This window comes from Artemia sp. Qi Xiang Cuo, chromosome 18, assembly GCF_049724085.1.
Source record: "Artemia sp. Qi Xiang Cuo chromosome 18, ASM4972408v1, whole genome shotgun sequence".
NCBI classification, from domain to species: domain Eukaryota; kingdom Metazoa; phylum Arthropoda; class Branchiopoda; order Anostraca; family Artemiidae; genus Artemia; species Artemia sp. Qi Xiang Cuo.
This window is the reverse complement of record NC_142811.1, coordinates 60,260,978-60,279,156: the sequence shown is the minus strand read 5'-3', so window position 1 is coordinate 60,279,156 and position 18,179 is coordinate 60,260,978. Positions and strand designations below refer to the sequence as shown.

The following is an 18,179-nucleotide window of genomic DNA, read 5'->3' as shown; positions in this document are numbered from 1 at the left end:
GTTCTTTGCTGGCATTTGTACCACCTACCCCTCAATTACAGAGGCCGAACTGGTTGATCTCTTTGTCGATTGTGAAACTGACGAAATAAAACAGTTTACCGAATTTGCTGTTTTTAAAGAACTTAAAAAACTAAAACCGAATTGATCTTCCTACCCTGGTGAGTTGCCGGTCGAACTTATTCGTGAATATGCCTTGTTTTTAGCCAGACCATTGGCATCGATCATTAATCAGGGCTTCAGTGAACAAACCTTTCCCTATGCTTGGAAGCGAGCATATGTTCGCGTAATACCCAAAGTTCAAGGACCTAAGACATGTGATCAGTTAAGACCTATTTCGATCACACCGAACTTTGCTAAAGTTGCAGAATCTTTCATATATCGTGAACTTCTCACGGACATTTCACCGTCACTTGACCCCTTCCAGCATGGTTGCTTGAAGGGATGCATCACGTCTGTTTATTTAGTACGGCTTTATCACCTAGTAGTTGAATGGTTGGAGTTTGGAAGCTCGTTTGTAGATTTACTTCTGGTAGACTACCGAAAGGCATTTGATTTGATTAAGCACCCTCTTGCCGCCCAGAATCTCAAGTCAATGGGTGCCCGTAAGCACATCCTCCAATTAGTAGTTGATTTCTTACGTCACAGGTATCAAAAAGTGTACGCCCTTTTTCCCGGAGATATTGAATCGGAATGGGTGGAAATTACATGTGGCGCCCCACAAGGTACCAAATTAGCAGCTCTTCTTTTCCTGGCTGTTATCAACTATATACTTTCTGACTTTGACGATCGTTTTAAATTCGTCGATGATTTGTCTGCGCTTCTTAAACACCACATAAAGGATTCGCATGCTGAAGCCCAGTTCGACCCAAATTTTTTCGATCAGTTTAAATCACAGTGTACTGCGAACAGTCTTCAAATTAATGAGAATAAATCGAAGGTTTTGAGGTTCAACCCACTTAAACGCGATTTTACTTACCCCGCGACTTCGTTCCCTTCTGCTTCGTGTGCGACTATCTTGGGCGTCACCTTTAGTGTGGACTGTTCGTTCTCTATTCATGTACAAGAGCTGGTTAAGAAGGGACATTATGCTATGCGGACACTGGTGGCGATGCGCCGCCTAGGTTTTCCAGTGTATAAGCTGAAAACAGCGTACCTCACTTTTATTCGACCCATCCTTGAATATGCGTGTCCCGTCTGGGGCCCACAAGTTCATCACATAGATTACTTAAGTGATGATTTGGAGGGGAACCAGAAACGAGCTGTAAAGATCATTCTTTCTACAAATCTACAAATATGTAGATTACAGCTCCGCTCTGAAGTCACTTGAAATACCAAGCCTTCACGATCGCCGTTTTCAGCTGATGATTCGTTTTGGTCAGTTTTTATTGTCTAGTCCTGTACATAGGACAATATTACCACCTAAAATGCCTGTCCGCGCAAATACCAGAAGCAAAAGCAAACTTATGCCCGTCTCGTGCCGCACAAACAGACTTAGTAACTCCTTTGTTCCTTTTTTTACAAGTGCTTTTAATAAAATGTAGAGAAGTGTTTTCATGTAAAAATGTTTTCATGTAAAAAAACAGCGCCTTTTAATGCATTTTTTTTAATGTGTCTATGACAGCTGTTTTCATTAAAATGATTCTGATTCTGAAAAAGGTATATCAGCAATTTCTAAGGAACGGCTTAGAGCGTTAAGTTTAAACTTTCAGAGTATCTTGAGGGCGGATTTGAAATAGCAAAAAGGCACTAAGTGCGTATTTACTACTACTACTACTTCTGTCACTACTATTTCTGCTACTGCTGAGGCTAATGATATCCAGTTGAAACATTTAGGGAATGTTTATGGGGAGTTTCAACCTAATCAAAACACCCTAAGTGCATGTAGGTTGTCAAAAGGCCATATGAGCAATAAATTAGGAACGGCTTATAGTATTAAAATGAAACTTCCAGGGAAATTTGAGGAGAATTTTGAACTAACCAAAAGGCACTATGTGTATGTTATACTACAATTGCTACTACTACTACGACTTTGGGTACTGCTTCTACTGGGGCTAAGGGTATTAACGTGAATTTTTTAGGGTACGTTAAACAAAACAAAGCAAACAACACGCATTAAGGTTGCCAAAAGTGTGTAATGAAGCTTTTCTCAGGAATATCTTAGAGTGTTAAGTTGAAACTTTCAGGGCTTGCCGATAGGGATTTTGAACAAACAAAAAGGCACTCACTGCATACTGCTATTATTACTACAGCTGCTACATTTGCCTATACTACTACTATTACTGCTGCTAAGGCCAGTGTTTCCACTTTTCTTTTCAAACAATATGTAAAATCTTGATGATTCTCGGGAGAAAATCGGGAGATGGTTCTCAGGATTCGGGATGAAAATCGGGAGATGGCTCTCAGGATTCGGTAAAATTTTCAGTAAGAATTATTTTGTTTTGTATTACGTTTTTGGAGGTGTTCGAGTGATTTGCAAATAAGGTACCATATTCTAAGATTTCAGAGCGCACGTTTACTGGAGCCAGCTGCAATTCCGGAAAGAAAATTCGTCGATCAACTTTGTAAAACATGACATAAGGGGGCAGCTAGAAGCTTGAAACGTGTTAATTTTGAAACCAAGTACAGTTATAGTTCATTCTGACTTTAAAGCTGTTTAATTAAGACATTTTTCTTCATCGACCTCTACTTTTCTCACCCTTTCAGGCTCCACACGACAGTCCGCTAATTTCAGGACGATGACAGAAAATCTGGACGAATTAAGAACATCAGGTCTTTATAGTCTAGGATTTCAGGAAGAGAGTACCCCCCCCCCCCCCCAGTATTTAAATAATGAATTACCTATGTTATATTATCTTATTTTAAGATAATTTCTTATAATCTTTATAGCCTATACTTTTCAAATAATATTTACCTATGTTTGGTGTATCTGAAGGATTATTCTTCTTATGTCTAAAACTGAATATCAAGGAGGCACACTTGTGCCTCTATCAAGAGGCGACCCACCACAATGTTAAGCGATTTCAGGTCCTAGAGGTCGCAGAGAGACGGCGGTAATCGCATTTTGTAGCCCAAGCTCAAACTAAGATACTTGCAAAATTTCATCCTCCTCCGACTTTATCTTCATGGGGTAAACTGGGCCGGAAGTTTCGACCCTCCCACCACAGCCCCCCTTTTAAGTTGTCTGATTGGGCTGAAATTTAGAGGTTAATCTTTCCAAGGGCCCAGGAGCTTATCTTTGAAATTTTAGCTCAATCCGATCACTCCTTCCCTGTTTTCAAAAAATCAAATATAGCCACTTAAAATTCATCATTTCTTTTTTTTTCTTAGCCACGCCTACAGGCCACAGTTGGCGACTGATCCGGATGAATGAGGACTCATTCGAAGTAGAATTTGGGCCTTTTGATACTTTGAGACCGAAAAAATTATCCCCCGAATTTACATTTACGAAAAACCTCGTTTTCCTATAAGAACCCGCTATGAGCGGGCTAGCCCGCGAAAACGCAGGCTCGGTTTCCTATAAGAGCCCGAAAGCAATTTCCGGTCCTAGCAGTTGCAGAGAGACAGTGGTTATCGCATTTTGTAGCCCAAGCTCAAGCTAAGAAACGTGCAAAACTTCACTCCCCTCAGACTTTATTAAGGAGGCACACTTGTGCCTCTATAAAGAGGCGACCCACCACACTGTTAATCGATTTCAGGTCCTAGAGGCCACAGAGAGACGGCGGTGATCGCATTTTGTAGCCCAAGCTCAAACTAAGAAACGTGCAAAATTTGATCCTCCTCCGACTTAGTCTTCATGGGGTAAACTGGGTCGGAAGTTTCGACCCTCCCACCACAGCCCCCCTTTAACGTTGTGCGATTGGGCTGAAATTTCAAGGTTAAGCTTTTCTAGGACCCGGGAGCTTATCCTCAAATTTTCAGCTCAATCCGATCACTCCTTCCTTGTTTTAAAAAAACCAAATATAGCCACTTAAAATTCATTTCTCTTTTTTTTTTGTTATCCACGCCTACAGGCCACAGTTGGCAACTGATCCGAGTGAATGAGGACTCATTCGAAGCAGAATTCGACCTCTTAGGGCCTTTTGATATTTTCAGACCGAAAAAATTATCCCCCGAATTTACATTTACGAAAAACCTTGTTTTCCTATAATAGCCCATGTTAATTTTTCCCACCACAACCCCCCTTCAACGTTGTCTGATCGGGCTGAAATTTAGAGGATAGGTTTTCCTGGTGCCTGGGATCTTATCTTCGAAATTTCAGCTCAATCTGATTACTCCTTCCAAAAACCTGTTTTCCAAAAACCAAATATCAAGTTTTGTGGGAATTTGCTTTGCGAAAATAGATTCCATTTACTAAAAAACAAATATTATTGTGGCTCATTAGCTCTGCGATTGATACTTCAGAATGTGAGGTGGATTACTCGGGCTCGATTCACCGTCCGAGCAAATTTTTTATATACTGAATTTAAACTTTAAAAAAGAAACTCAGTTTCTTTTTTAAATTATTTGAAAAAAATTACGTTTTCTAAATAGTTAAAGAAGCTGAGTTACAAGGTCGACCCTTAAAACGTACAGGGATTAGGAGGCACAGTTGGGGGGCTGTTAAAGAGCCTGAGGCACAAGTTCGAACCTTAAAACGTACAGGGATTAGGAGGCACCCTGTACGAGGTGATTTGAGTATTCAGGAACTAAAAGCCTTAACACAAGAATGTTGAAGAGCGGGGGGTTTGGGGGGCGGCAGCCCCCATCTTTAACTCCTGACACGATCAGCTAACAGTTAGTCAAGCAATAATAAGTAATAAACTGTACAAAAACGTGCAGAAATTATTCGAAAAAAAACTACGTTTTCTAAAGAGTTAAAAAGGCTGAGTTACAAGGTCGAACCTTAAAACGTACAGGGATTAGGAGGCACAGTTGGGGGGCTGCCGCCCCCAAACCCCCGCTTTCGCAGCCTTTAAATAAAATAAAAAAAAAGTTTTTTAAACTGAAAGTAAGGAGCGACATTAAATCTTAAAACGAACAGAAATTATTCCGTATATGAAAGAGGCTGTGCCCTCCTCAACGCCTCGCTCTTTAAGCTAAAGTTTGACTCTGTCTCACAACTTTATTTTTTAAAACAATAAAAAACTTTAGCGTAAAGAGCGAGGCGTTGAGGAGGGCACAGCCTCTTTCATATACAGAATAATTTCTGTTCGTTTTAAGATTTAATGTCGCTCCTTACTTTCAGTTTAAAAAACTTTTCTTATTTTTTATTTAAAGGCTGCGAAAGCGGTGGGTTTGGGGGGCGGCAGCCCCCCAACTGTGCCTCCTAATCCCTGTACGTTTTAAGGTTCGACCTTGTAACTCAGCCTCTTTAACTCTTTAGAAAACGTAGTTTTTTTCAAATAATACTATATAGATCTAAATGTTGTCTGGCGTCTGGCCTGTTTATCTCTAACCTGTCCTGTAATGCATTAATGTAATTGAAATGAGCGTTTTCACCATCACAAGATAAGAGAAAAATCCATAAATGAAGATGCTAGCTAGTATGTTATGCGTTACTTCGTGATGCGAATGTTTGTCAACAAAATTACCGGAAATCGTTTATTTTTTACGGGGAAAGAATACTTTTTTTCCGGGGATTAAGTTTTCTAGAGATTTTTGGGAGATTTGGTATCTTTTGTTTTTATTGGGAGATAGATTAGAAATTCAGTAGATCTCCCGAAAAATCGGGAGAAGTGGAAACACTGGCTAAGGCTAATAGTATTAAGGTAATACTTTCAGGGAATGTTTAGTGGAATGTTGAAGTAAATGAAAACACACTATATGCATGCAGATTGTCAAGAGGGCTTATTAATAATGTTCCAGGAATATCCCAGCGTATTAAATTGAAATATTTAGGACATATTAAGGGGTATGTTGAACTACTACTACTGCTTCTACTGCCACTACTAATACTACTATTAAGGATAAGGGTAATTTTAAGAATCATCGAGAAAATATTGAGGGGGATGTTGAATTTAGTTGAAACACTATGTATACGCAGGTTGTCAAAAGGGTGTATCAGAAATATCTCAGTAAAGGCTTAGAGTATTAGGTTGAAACTTTCAGGGTAGGAGGAGGGGATATTGAGCTAAATCAAAAAAGCACAATGTAAATGCTATTGCTGCTACTACTGCTTTTACTACCGCTACTCCAAAAACTCCTACTATTGCTTCTGCCACTTTGACCTAATGTTAAGGGTATTCGGGAAAACTTCCATGGGAAGGTTAGGGTCGTGTTGAACAAAGTCAAAGTGCATTATATGCATACAAGTAGTCAAAATGGCACATCAGCAATATCTGAGGAAACATTTTGAATATCAAGGTGAAGCTTTCAGGGAATTTTGAGGGTGGTGCCGAATTAAATCAAAACAAACTATATACGTGTCGGTTATCATAGGGTGTATTGACAATATACCAACAAAAAGCCAACCTTAGGGTATTAAGCCAAACCAGGGCTACTAATATTGCTACCACCTTTGCTACTATTTCTACTGCTACTGCTGCTATGGAACCAAATTAAAATAGTGTAAATGCATCAAGGTTGTCAAAATGGCATATGCGGGATATCTTAGGACCGAAATAGGGTATAAAGTAGAAACTTACAGGGAAAGTTTACTGTACAACTTAATGAAAAGAGACTGGGTGCATGCTGGTTGTCAATAAAGAAGTATCGGCAGTATCTCGTGAACGGCTGAGGGCATTAAGCTGAAACTTTCAGGAGTACTGCTGTGACTACTTTTGCTGCTACTATGTACTACTGTGCTGCTACTATGACAACTACTTGTGCTGCTACTATGCTACTGACTACTTGTGCTGCTACTATTGAATTAAATCAAATAAATATAGTCAAAGCACAAATATAGTCAAATAATTTTAGGTGTAAAACTTCCATAAACAACCATCAATAAATGAATGAAACCAAAAAGGAAAAAAATTACAATAAATAACCAAGTCAAACTCAAAATGAGCAAAAACTAAGAGGAGTAGGGTTGACGCTCCCATATATATACATATATATATATATATATATATATATATATATATATATATATATATATATATATATATATATATATATATATATATATATATATATATATATATATACATATATATATATATATATATATATATATATATATATATATATATATATATATATATATATATATATATATATATATATATATATATATATATACATATAAAACTGTCCCAATCCATTTTTTTTTTCAATAGTCTTAGGATTTGATGCTGAATTCTTTTTCTGTTTTCATCATATGAGCAATAAAAACACAAAGCTTTAAATGAGGATTGTTTTCAATAGAGTACAAACTATATTCTGGTCTTTAGAAGGTGGGGGGGGGGGTGTCAGGCCTTTTCCTCGTAGCCTCTACTAGTTTTGAGTTTCAATTGGTTGTCTATTGTAATTTCTGTCCATTGGGGTTTCATATATTTGTTGAAGGTGGTTTACTCTAGTATTATGCCTAAAAAATTATTTAACTGTGTTTTTACTCATCTTTGTTCTAATTTAGCTGTTTACTTTTCTTGGAAGAACTTCTTTTGTGGAAAAAGGCATGTATTCCAATCGATTTCCTTGATTTCTTGCTGAAAATTTTCAAGGTTACCTTGGTTGAACGCGGGTATTGGACTCTTGGGATTCTTAGTGCTGGGGTGTACAAACCTCAAGCTGTGCTGAAATTCCATAATGGTCTGATACATCTCTAACAAAAAATCTTATATCTGAGAAATCCATGTCTAAAAAAAATTGCCTGTAAGCTTTAATGACGAGGTTATGAACCGTCAGGGACCACGCAACGGAGATCAGTACCGCCGGTTTGGATCTTGAGAGTCCAAATGTGATTAATTCCTAGTTTCGGGAGCTTTTGAGGGGTAGCCCAGGCCCAAGCTACTCTTGATACCTGCCTACCCTTCTTACATAAAAAAAGGAAGCACACATAATTTGAAAATGAATTTTGGTCAGTGCTCCAGCCGGAGATTTTTGTTTGGGTAAGGGGGGGGGGCTAACAAATGAATTTAGTTTTTTCTGAGGTTAAGCTTTTGACTGAATTTTAGAACCGGTTTAAGAAACAGTTGGGATAAATAGTCTTTCTAAATGCATTATTACTACCAATTTGCAAGTTGAAGATATTTTTCAGGAGTGAAGGGTTTTACCCTAAAAAGTTTCCCTTGTAAAAAACAGGTTAAAAACCTTTCAGAATTTTCAGTTTCATATATGGTCCATTAGGTAATAATTCAATTTTACCCCCTCCTTTTTAAATCAAGTTCTATAACTTTGTCGAAACGTGAGATTTCAGAATTCAATTCAAAATTGAATTTTATTTATTTTTTTTCATCCCTTTAAAAACCAATACTAGCTTTGACTCCAACTACCCAAAACTTCCTGAATATTTCCATGCAAAGGACTTTGTATTTTGCTTCTTTTTGAGATAAAAAGCAACTCTGCTAATTTTTTCTCAATAAGATCTACCCCATTTTGGTATTCTCTATTAAGCAACCGATATCCCAACCAAAGTATAAACACATACTGAACAAGTACTGACAAAGCCTATCCTCTCCACACGAAAAAAGTGACCCTCTGTCCGCGTCTCCGTAGACGATTCCATACCTATGCGGACCTGGCGAATAAATCACAAGTTCCGTAGGTGATTATACTTGTTCCGTAAAAGCTGTATTAAATTTAATTTATTGGCTCGGAGCAATTAAGTAGTACAACATTTACCCTCTAGAGGCGCTGAGGTACGCGGGGTCACTTTTGGAGAGTTTTGACTGTACTTGTTCAGTAGATGATTATACTTTGATTCCAACCATGCATTACACTCCCGGCTGAATGCATTGAATCAGGAGATGGGTACTCACGCAACGCAAATACTATGCAAGCAAATGGGTTTTCATTTGATGTTCTCTATTCTACATAAGGGGCCTCAATTTGTAACCCTTTTGAGTTTACGTGTATCTAATTAGATGGCGAGAAAACATATTAGGAGAAAAGTGTCTTCGAAGACGACAGACTTTGGCATTACCTAAAGAGACATTTGGCTTTACCTAACGAGATATTTGGCTTTACCTAAAGAGACATTTGGTTTTACCTAAGGAGATATTTGGCTTTACCTAAAGAGACATTTGGCTTTACCTAAAGAGGCATTTGGATTTACCTAAAGAGACAGTTGGCTTTACCTAAAGAGACATTTGGCTTTACCTAAAGAGGCATTTGGCTTTACCTAAAGAGACATTTGGCTTTACCTAAAGAGATATTTGGATTTACCTAAAGAGACATTTGGTTTTAGCAAAGGACATATTTGGCTTTACCTAAAGAGACATTTGGCTTTACCTAAAGAGGCATTTGGATTTACCTAAAGAGACATTTGGCTTTACCTAAAGAGACATTTGGCTTTACCTAAAGGGGCATTTGGGTTTACCTAAAGAGACATTTGGCTTTACCTAAAGAGATATTTGGATTTACCTAAAGAGACATTTGGTTTTACCTAAGGACATATTTGGCTTTACCTAAAGAGACATTTGGCTTTACCTAAAGAGGCATTTGGATTTACCTAAAGAGACATTTGGCTTTACTTAAAGAGACATTTGGCTTTACTCTAAGAGGCATTTAGGTTTACCTAAAGAGACATTTGGCTTTACCTAATGAGATATTTGGCTTTACCTAAAGAGACATTTGGTTTTACCTAAGGAGATATTTGGCTTTACCTAAAGAGACATTTGGCTTTACCTAAAGAGGCATTTGGATTTACCTAAAGAGACATTTGGCTTTACCTAAAGAGACATTTGGCTTTACCTAAAGAGGCATTTGGCTTTACCTAAAGAGACATTTGGCTTTACGTAAAGAGACATTTGGCTTTACCTAAAGAGACATATATGTATATGGGGGGGGGTCACCAAAAAAACTTTAAAAGGTGCAACAAAAAATGGTGTATATTCATTTTTGTTACGTTTTTACGAGTCGAAAAAACTTTTCGGGGGGGGGGGTGAAACTTCCTAATCCCCTCCCTAATACGGTCTTGCGAGTTGCATTTTCGAGCAAATCAGGGAGAGTCTTGCTGTTGGAGTACGCATAATTTGAATATTCTGAGAGCTACGGAGCTGATAATTTGACGATTAAACCCCTTCCCCCTAGATTCGGCCTCATCATTAGGCGATTTCTTATTTCCCCAGACGGAAAAAAATTGTACAAAATGAAAAAATATCCAGTTTCAGAGAAAAGGATTTGCCTTCAGATGTTTAAAATACCAGGGAAAGCGAAAATGAAATCGGATTTATACAGCCATGTATATCTATTTACAGCCATGTATATCTTAAAAGCTCAAGAAGACTGGGAGTTCAAGTTTTAATGAAAATACCTCCAAATCGAGTTATAAAGTTTTTGGCAGTAGCTGGCATCAAAAAAGGAAAAGAAAAAGAAACATGGGTTAGAAAACAGAAAAAATAAGCAAAAACCAAATGAAGCCGAACAAGCTTAGGATGGTGTGACTTCTTATAGAATCAACAAATGGTTAATGTTCGAATTGTTCCGGGCAAAAATCGCTGTCAAACTTAACTGATCAGTTTCGCTTATTTATTGTCATGATTCAACGTGGCAATACTGATAAAATGAAGTACTGCCTTAAATACTGTATAATAAGGATTGTGTCCAATTCTTATTTGACTGTATTTAGCGTTAAACAAGACCAGGGACGTACAGAAGAGGGAACCTCGGGACAGGGCTCCCTAAACCCTAGTTTTTTAGTTTCTTGGTACCTCTTATTTATATTATAAAAAAAGAGGGTACTTGTCTATTATATAAAACACACTCGAAAAGTGAAGTTTGGTGAATGCTAATGAAATAAAACAAAATATGATGAAAATACAACGCTTTAGTAACAAACATATGAAAACTACCACAAATAATTGTGGAAGAGGGGCCGCTCAGAGCGCGTAACCTAAAATAACCTAACCAAAATACCAACTAAATATTTAATTTAAAAAATCTATAATGTGGTTTCTCCACGATCTGAAGGTTATTGTCTGGCATAGAATAGCATAGAATAGAATTTATTTGCGCTAAAAGCCCATAGGCCATGGCAAAAAATATAAATAAAGAAGCATTACAAAGAAATCGCACATAACCTAACATAATCCTACAGAAATCTACTTCTATGATTCATCGCGAGACGAAGGAATCGTGCCAAGCTTCTCATACGAATAAAACACTCATCTGCACACACATTCACCAACCACTCAAAATCATAAACCCCCCTACCAAACACTTCCAGTCTCCCAATCACTCAGCTCCTCACATTCACACATCAAGTGATACACGCTCTCATCTAAACCTCCACACATAGGACAAAAATAAGGACCAGCCTTTGACTTTTCCCTCCCGATAAACTTTCTTCTTTACTTACAAATTACTATAGACAGCGTGTAAAACCGGGTATTCGCAATAAAAGTTCTCAAGTATATTTTATATTTTAGACAAGTACCAAAAAGAGTCTTTTTTAATTAAAAAAATATATACCCTAACAGTTTTACCCTAAATATATACCATAATTTTTACAAAAATATAACCTAAGTTTTTCTTACTATTGACCCCCCACCCCTCCCCCCCCCCAAAAAAAAAGTACTGGATGAGTGCCTGTTTATGACGCATCTGTCGGAAAATCCTGTTTGTCAAAGATATTTGCCGATGCGAGTCGCTTTTGATTGGCTACTAATAAATAAAACTGTAGATTCAGAATTATAAGAAAACTTTGGATTGGTTGCCACTAGTAAAAAAAATGGACTGTAATTGCTTGATGGAAAATTTGTAAGTAAATAAAAGAATAACAGGATTCCCTGACAAGTGTTTCTACCCACTAAAATTATTTGATATTTTTCACTATTACTATTAGCTTTCAGTCGCTTCAATCCTTTATTGCTTATTTTAGTTTTTATTTCTTAAAAAAGACCACGTTTTACGGATGAAGGATGGCAAATTGCCAAAGAGTTCCCTTTTTGGCCATCCATCTGGGGCCAAGTGAAGAGCTAGCTACCCCCAAATGGCTGGGTAGAGATTATAAGAAATATAAAAACTAACAATAAATTTTGGTACTTATTTAGAAGCCGATAAACTCGCGAGAAGAGAAGTTTCGTTAATGCTAGTGAAATAAAACAAAATAGGATGAAAATATAATAATTTATGAACAAATTTGGGCTATATATTTGCACATTAGGGGGGTGGTGGTAAACCATAACATATATTAAATACGTAACAAAGATAATGCAAATCGCGGATATTGGTGAATGACTCGCTTTCATGGTTGTTAGGTATTTTTTTTAATTCTTATAATGTTTGGCTTTTATTGAATTTTATTCATCTGTTAATTTTTTACTTTTTTCATTTTTTTTTTCACATTGGCTTTCCGAGTTTTGTTTTGTTGTTTTTTTTTTCTTCGGCACTCTCATTGAATATATTTTTGTTTTGCGCTGAGAACAGTGGCGTTTGTCCTCTCGAAATATTGACTTTGATGTGTTTTGTCCGTATTTTCGTTTGGCCTTTAAAAATCCCATTTTTGCTCTTACTTCTTTCTTTATGTTACGTAACCTAACCTAGTTACCTTTTTTGTCCCTTGAACCCCAAAAAACTAAAGTTTAAATATCTTTCACAAAGTGAGCAATACCTTACTATGCAGAGGAAACTAGTTTCTCATTTGGATCTTTGACATTCTGTATGCGGTTCTTCTCTCGTGTTTATCGGCTACTAAATAAGTACCTAAATTTTTATTGTTAATTTTAAGTTTCTATTTTTGTGCTTTTTGTGCTATTTTGTGACCCCGCTCTAGTAAAATGCTTGCTATGACGGTGTTCTAACCAGCTATTTCAATGATAGTAGTTTTCCCCCTTTTTCTTATTTATGCTGAAAAGTAGCAAAATGAATTATCAAGTCACCTCTGAAGAATTATTTTAAGCTAAAATTTCGTATTTCACTTTCGATATTAATTGAAATATCTCATGAAAAAACCATGCTACTGAAAATCAAATTCAAAATTTCCGGGAATTTAATCTGAAGCTTTATGCCTCTTCCGCTTTCTTTTCAAGCTTACTTGAAGCACACTTAAGATTAAAATCACCTTCGAGATCGAAATCAAAAGTTAATATATTCTGATTTACCCCCTTTTTTTCTTTTAATATTTAGTTTTGAAGTACTCAAAGTTTAGTTACGTTCTTGGAGTCAAAAGGAAAAGATGGTGTTATTTTTACTGCTCCAGTTCACCCTTTGGTACTTATGTTATGCAGGTATGGCATTAATTTACATATGTAAAGGCAATATCGTGCTATATATGGTGTTAGTATATATGTCCGCACCTTGTATATTGAGGTGTATTATACGGATTGGTGTTTATATTTTAGAAGAATTTCTTTTTTTTAATCATACCATTGAAGTGTTCCTACCCTTCAGTAGGTATATACCAAAGATTTCCGTTTCGGGGAAGGGACACAACAATGAAACAGATTTTACTTGACATTTGAGTATAAAGTAACAACATATTTGTAAAAGCTTAGGATTTTCCCCCCACCTCCTTAGCGTACGTCTCTGCTCTGCAGCATACATTTGAAACTTTGTTTTACTTAATGGTGCACACTGATATAGATTCTATAGAAATTTAGCATGGGACCCGTAAAGCGGGTAATTGCTATTGATCGCAAAGTGTGGTTTCTCATTGAATTTACAATATTTAAACTGTTGTTTTTTATGGCTTAGGGGGGAGGAAGGTACCTAGGTTAGTTTAGGCTACGTATTTGATATATGTTATGCTTTACCCCCACCCCCCTAGTGTGCAAATATATAGCCCAAATTTGTTTCATAGACCATTATAACCGAGTATATGTCTCTCCCGTTTGACTAGTTACCTTGATAGAGTCTATAGCGGTGTGTACCATTAAGCAAAAGAGTACCAAATTCCGTCTTGTTCTCTTTAAGTTTTAGGCTAAATTTACCGTACAAAACTAATTTTGTAATTTGGCTTATTCAACATATGGCGTTTATCAATGTTGTCAATTTAGGGGGAGGGGCAAAATGAATACCTGGAAGCTTGGCAATAGCTTGACGGAGTATGTTCTTTGGCCCTGGATTCATTACTGAAAGTTTCATTTTCCTAACCTAACCCCTTTCCAAGATAGTGAAAAGTTGCTAAATATAGAATTTTACCCTTTCCAGTTTAATGGAGCCCCAGATCCCTCTCGCTTCCCTAATGTCTGGGGCTATAGCCTTATGCTAAACACTAAGTTTAGGGATTTTGATGGTTAGTATTCTTTTTCGTACTTACAAACTAATAAAAAGTGCCAATAATACGAGTGCTATAACGCCTACTCGAAAATATACTAATAAAATCAATAAGCTTAGCCTGGGGCTGTATCCACGCATTATATGAGGGGGAGGCTGGGATTCAAATAGATGTTGTTTTGTCAAAATTTCAATAGGTACATAGACCTGTCATGTAGGCAAATTTCAGGATCCTCTAGAGGGGGAAGGAGTGCAGGGGCGTCATTTGGGAGGGACAAGGGGGGCATTTGCCCCTCCAATAATGTAGAGAGAAATCTATTATATAGCCCATGCTACTTAAATATCCGGACCTTGACCCCTCTTGCCCCCCTCCCAATGAAAATGCTGTAGATTCGCTCCTGAAGGAGTGGAGGTAGGTACTTCAAAATACCTCCCCGGGACATACTTTAGCCTGTAGACCCATCCCAGAAAGTTTCATTTTCCTAATCTTTCCGAATTTTACCCTGAAGAGGACTACAAAGATCAATTTAACCAAGACAGAATGTTTTTAACCCTAAGTAATTATGGACATGGGTAGGGGCGTCGTTGGGGGGGGGGGGGCGCAAGGGACAGTTGCCTCCCAAGAATGTTGACAAAAAAATCATTTTATAGTCCATGCCCCTTGAATATCCGAATATGAACCCCTCTTGCCCTTCCCCCCAATTTAAATGCTCGAGCTACGCTCCTGGACATACCTACCAATTCACGAAATGTTATCGGGGGGGAGGGGGAATTATTTTTTTAATGTGTTTTTTTTCATTAAAGATACGAAAAAGGTAACATTCACTGAAAACTTCTTTAAAATGAGAATCTTCTAAATCTAAGACGAGAGAAATTGCCTCCTCCCCCATAGGTATGTAATTTGCTATGGGGAAGGGATAGCAACTGCGGAAATTTAGCATCTTCAAAAATTTTATCAAAAATAAGATAGACCTACATAATTCAAGCATCTACAGAAACAGAACAGTTTTTTTAGAATACCTTTGCCTGTATAGCCCTATATGATTCATTTTTTACTGTCATTTTTACTTGACTTGGGGAAATTGGCTCTAACTTTGCCCCCACTCCAAGGGATTTTGACAAAATTACGTCACTGTTTCCCCATCCATTCGGAGATCTCAATGGGAATCCCCATCCATTTGACAATTATATTCAAATAATATATTTTTTTAATATTCTATAGTATCTTGTCATTTGAGGGGCTAGGAGCTCTGAAAGTATTAAAAAAAAATATATATTCAATAGTATTCGTGATCAAATGGACCATTCCATACAAACTGCAACTGTTACTCAGCAGTAGCTTCTTATATTAACCCTCCCAGAAAGTTCCTATTCCCCTTAAATATTTCTTTACGATATCCTCCTACTCCAACCGAGGACGACCTGCTTTGCGTTTAGCCCTAGACTGTTGGCCAAAAAGGACAGCCTTTGGCAATCTATCATCCTTCATCCGAAGAACGATATCCTCCTACCCCAACCGAGGACGACCTGCTTTCCGTTTAGCCCTAGACTGTTGGCCAAAAAGGACAGCCTTTGGCAATCTATCATCCTTCATCCGAAAAACGTGCCCTAGCATTCTCAACCTTTCACTCATTATAGCCCTAGAAAGCAGGATTGATCCACACTTTTCGCACAGCCTACTGTTTCCAAATATATGGTTACTATGAGGACAATGTACCCTCCCCTAAAAGGGCCCTGATATAGCTCTGCATGAGATATTTTTTAGTTATTTTTCATCGCTTAAATTATCGTATTTCTTTGTCAACTGGTACATAAACCAGTTTGTGGTTGTGGTAACGAACTGGTAGTAAGGAGTGACTCGGCCAATATTAACCGTAACTCTTAAAAATGGCATATTTATAACAAGTAGTATATTAAAGGGGATGGCTTTATATCTTGATTAAAATTATATAAAACTTATTAAGTTAAAAGTTGCCCATCAGAAGTTACGAGCCTGAGAAAATTTGCCTGATTTTCGAATAAGGGTGAAAAAACACCTCAAAAGGGAAGCAATCGTGTGAAAATACATTCACTGGATTCAGCAAATCAGAAAACCCTATTCTGGAGGCTCTGATTATTCTAGAGGTTCTAGACGTCCTATCTACAAAAATGCCGAATTTTGTATTTTTTTTTTTTTTTACCCCAGAAGAAAGATCACGGATATATGTTTATTTATTTTTACAGAGGTGATCGTATTAAACTGCTAATCCTAAAAGATCTGAAGGGGACTTATTCGAATGGAAATTAAAAGCTCTAGTGCCCTTTAAAAGTGACTAAAAAGATTGTGCCACGGGAATGTGGTGTTTTCTGCCATTTTGCGGTATCAAACTTCTATTTTGTCGTAATGAGGACCGAATTGCTATTTACTTAAGAGGTCATGGACGTGCAAACCAAAAAATTTCAATTCTCGAACTTGGTTCTGTCGGTAAATACTATCAAAGTCAAAAGAATTCATATTTCCGACATGGGTATCTGATATGGGGTGCTTTGGGGTGATATGGGGTATCTGATCTGCTTTTTATGGGGTGCTTAAAATAGAGCGGAATTAATGAAAAAAAACGCATACTTTGAGCTCTAATCGACTAAAAATTTAATTTGCAGTTTTGGAGTATATAAGAATCTTGATAAAATCTATTCAAAACGAATTAAGTACACAATAAATACATGGCACTAATAACTAAAACGAGCATTGTTCTTTTTGTTTACATTAACTCTAACTTAAAAATTGGTGCTAGATGTATTACGTCCCCCCCCCCCCCCTCTGTAAAATTCTGAAAGTGTTATGTTGCTGTTTCTGGCGTTTGATCGCGCGCTATCATCAAATTACCCGACGCCAAGTGGGAAACCCACCTTAGTTTACGTGTCAAGATCTACTTTAATTTGACGGTGGCTGGCGTTTACCTCCCCCCCCCCCCGCGGAAAATAAGGCTTTCCAAATTTAGGAGATTTATTTGACTTTTTTTTTTATTTTCCATAGGGGGAAGGAATTTTGGTACTTGTGTATTATACGCCACTCACTCATGTGTCGGCTTTAGTTTTTATCTATTTAAAATATTCGTCTCTTTCTCTTTTAAAAACCAGAGAAAGACTGGCAAAATCCCTCAAGTATTTATCAATAGCAAAGTAAGGAATGCTTAACATGGGAGAGGTAGGAAGTTCATTTAGACAGGCGTGACCCGTTAAAGTTCTTAGATTGAAAGTCGATTTTATAGTATCAAAAAATATATGTTCCGCTTTCAAGTAGTAGAGAAGATAATGCCGCATGGTGGCGATTGCGTTCCTGAAAAGTTCCGCAGTCTATACAAGTTAAATGGATATTTATCTTAATGGTTGATTTAACAAAGCTCATCCACTTGATAATCTGTGAATTTACCTTTAAGGATGTATAACCGTGCATAAATTATTATTGACTACGGGTGGTGAGTTCTTGTGTAGGCGAGCAGGGGAGGGGGCAGATGCCTAAAGGAGTGTATTTCTATACCCAAATTGTCTAACTATCCATTACCTTGAGATAAATGTAAGATAAGGTAAGATAAGATTTATTCATAATCAATTAATCATACGAGAAAATACATTGTGCTAATCCCCCAAAGGCTCCTAGGCCTGTAATAGAGGGGGAATACATACCATTTAAATCAAACACTAAATCAATAGAAAAACACTAAAATAAGCCTACATTGAATAATCCAATCAATACATACAATACCACCACAACACTCCTAATCCCCCTCGAAAGGCTCCATGGCCAGGGATACAAGGGGGAATGAGAAAAAAAAGAAAATACAATATATCCAAACAACCATAAAAAAGATATCAATCGCCAAACAATATAAAATTAAAAA

General features: G+C 37.2%; 1 protein-coding gene across 1 annotated transcript in view; it reads left to right on the top strand.

Moving 5' to 3' along the window:
* The first annotated feature begins 13,209 nt into the window (after positions 1–13,209).
* LOC148941724 (protein obstructor-E-like) overlaps positions 13,210–18,179 on the top strand; it is a 35,484-nt gene continuing 30,514 nt past the window's right edge. The window contains exon 1 of the mRNA XM_089103907.1: positions 13,210–13,310. Within this exon, the coding sequence (XP_088960033.1) occupies positions 13,259–13,310 (52 nt within the window). The 5' untranslated portion in view covers positions 13,210–13,258. The remainder of the gene's footprint in view (positions 13,311–18,179) is intronic.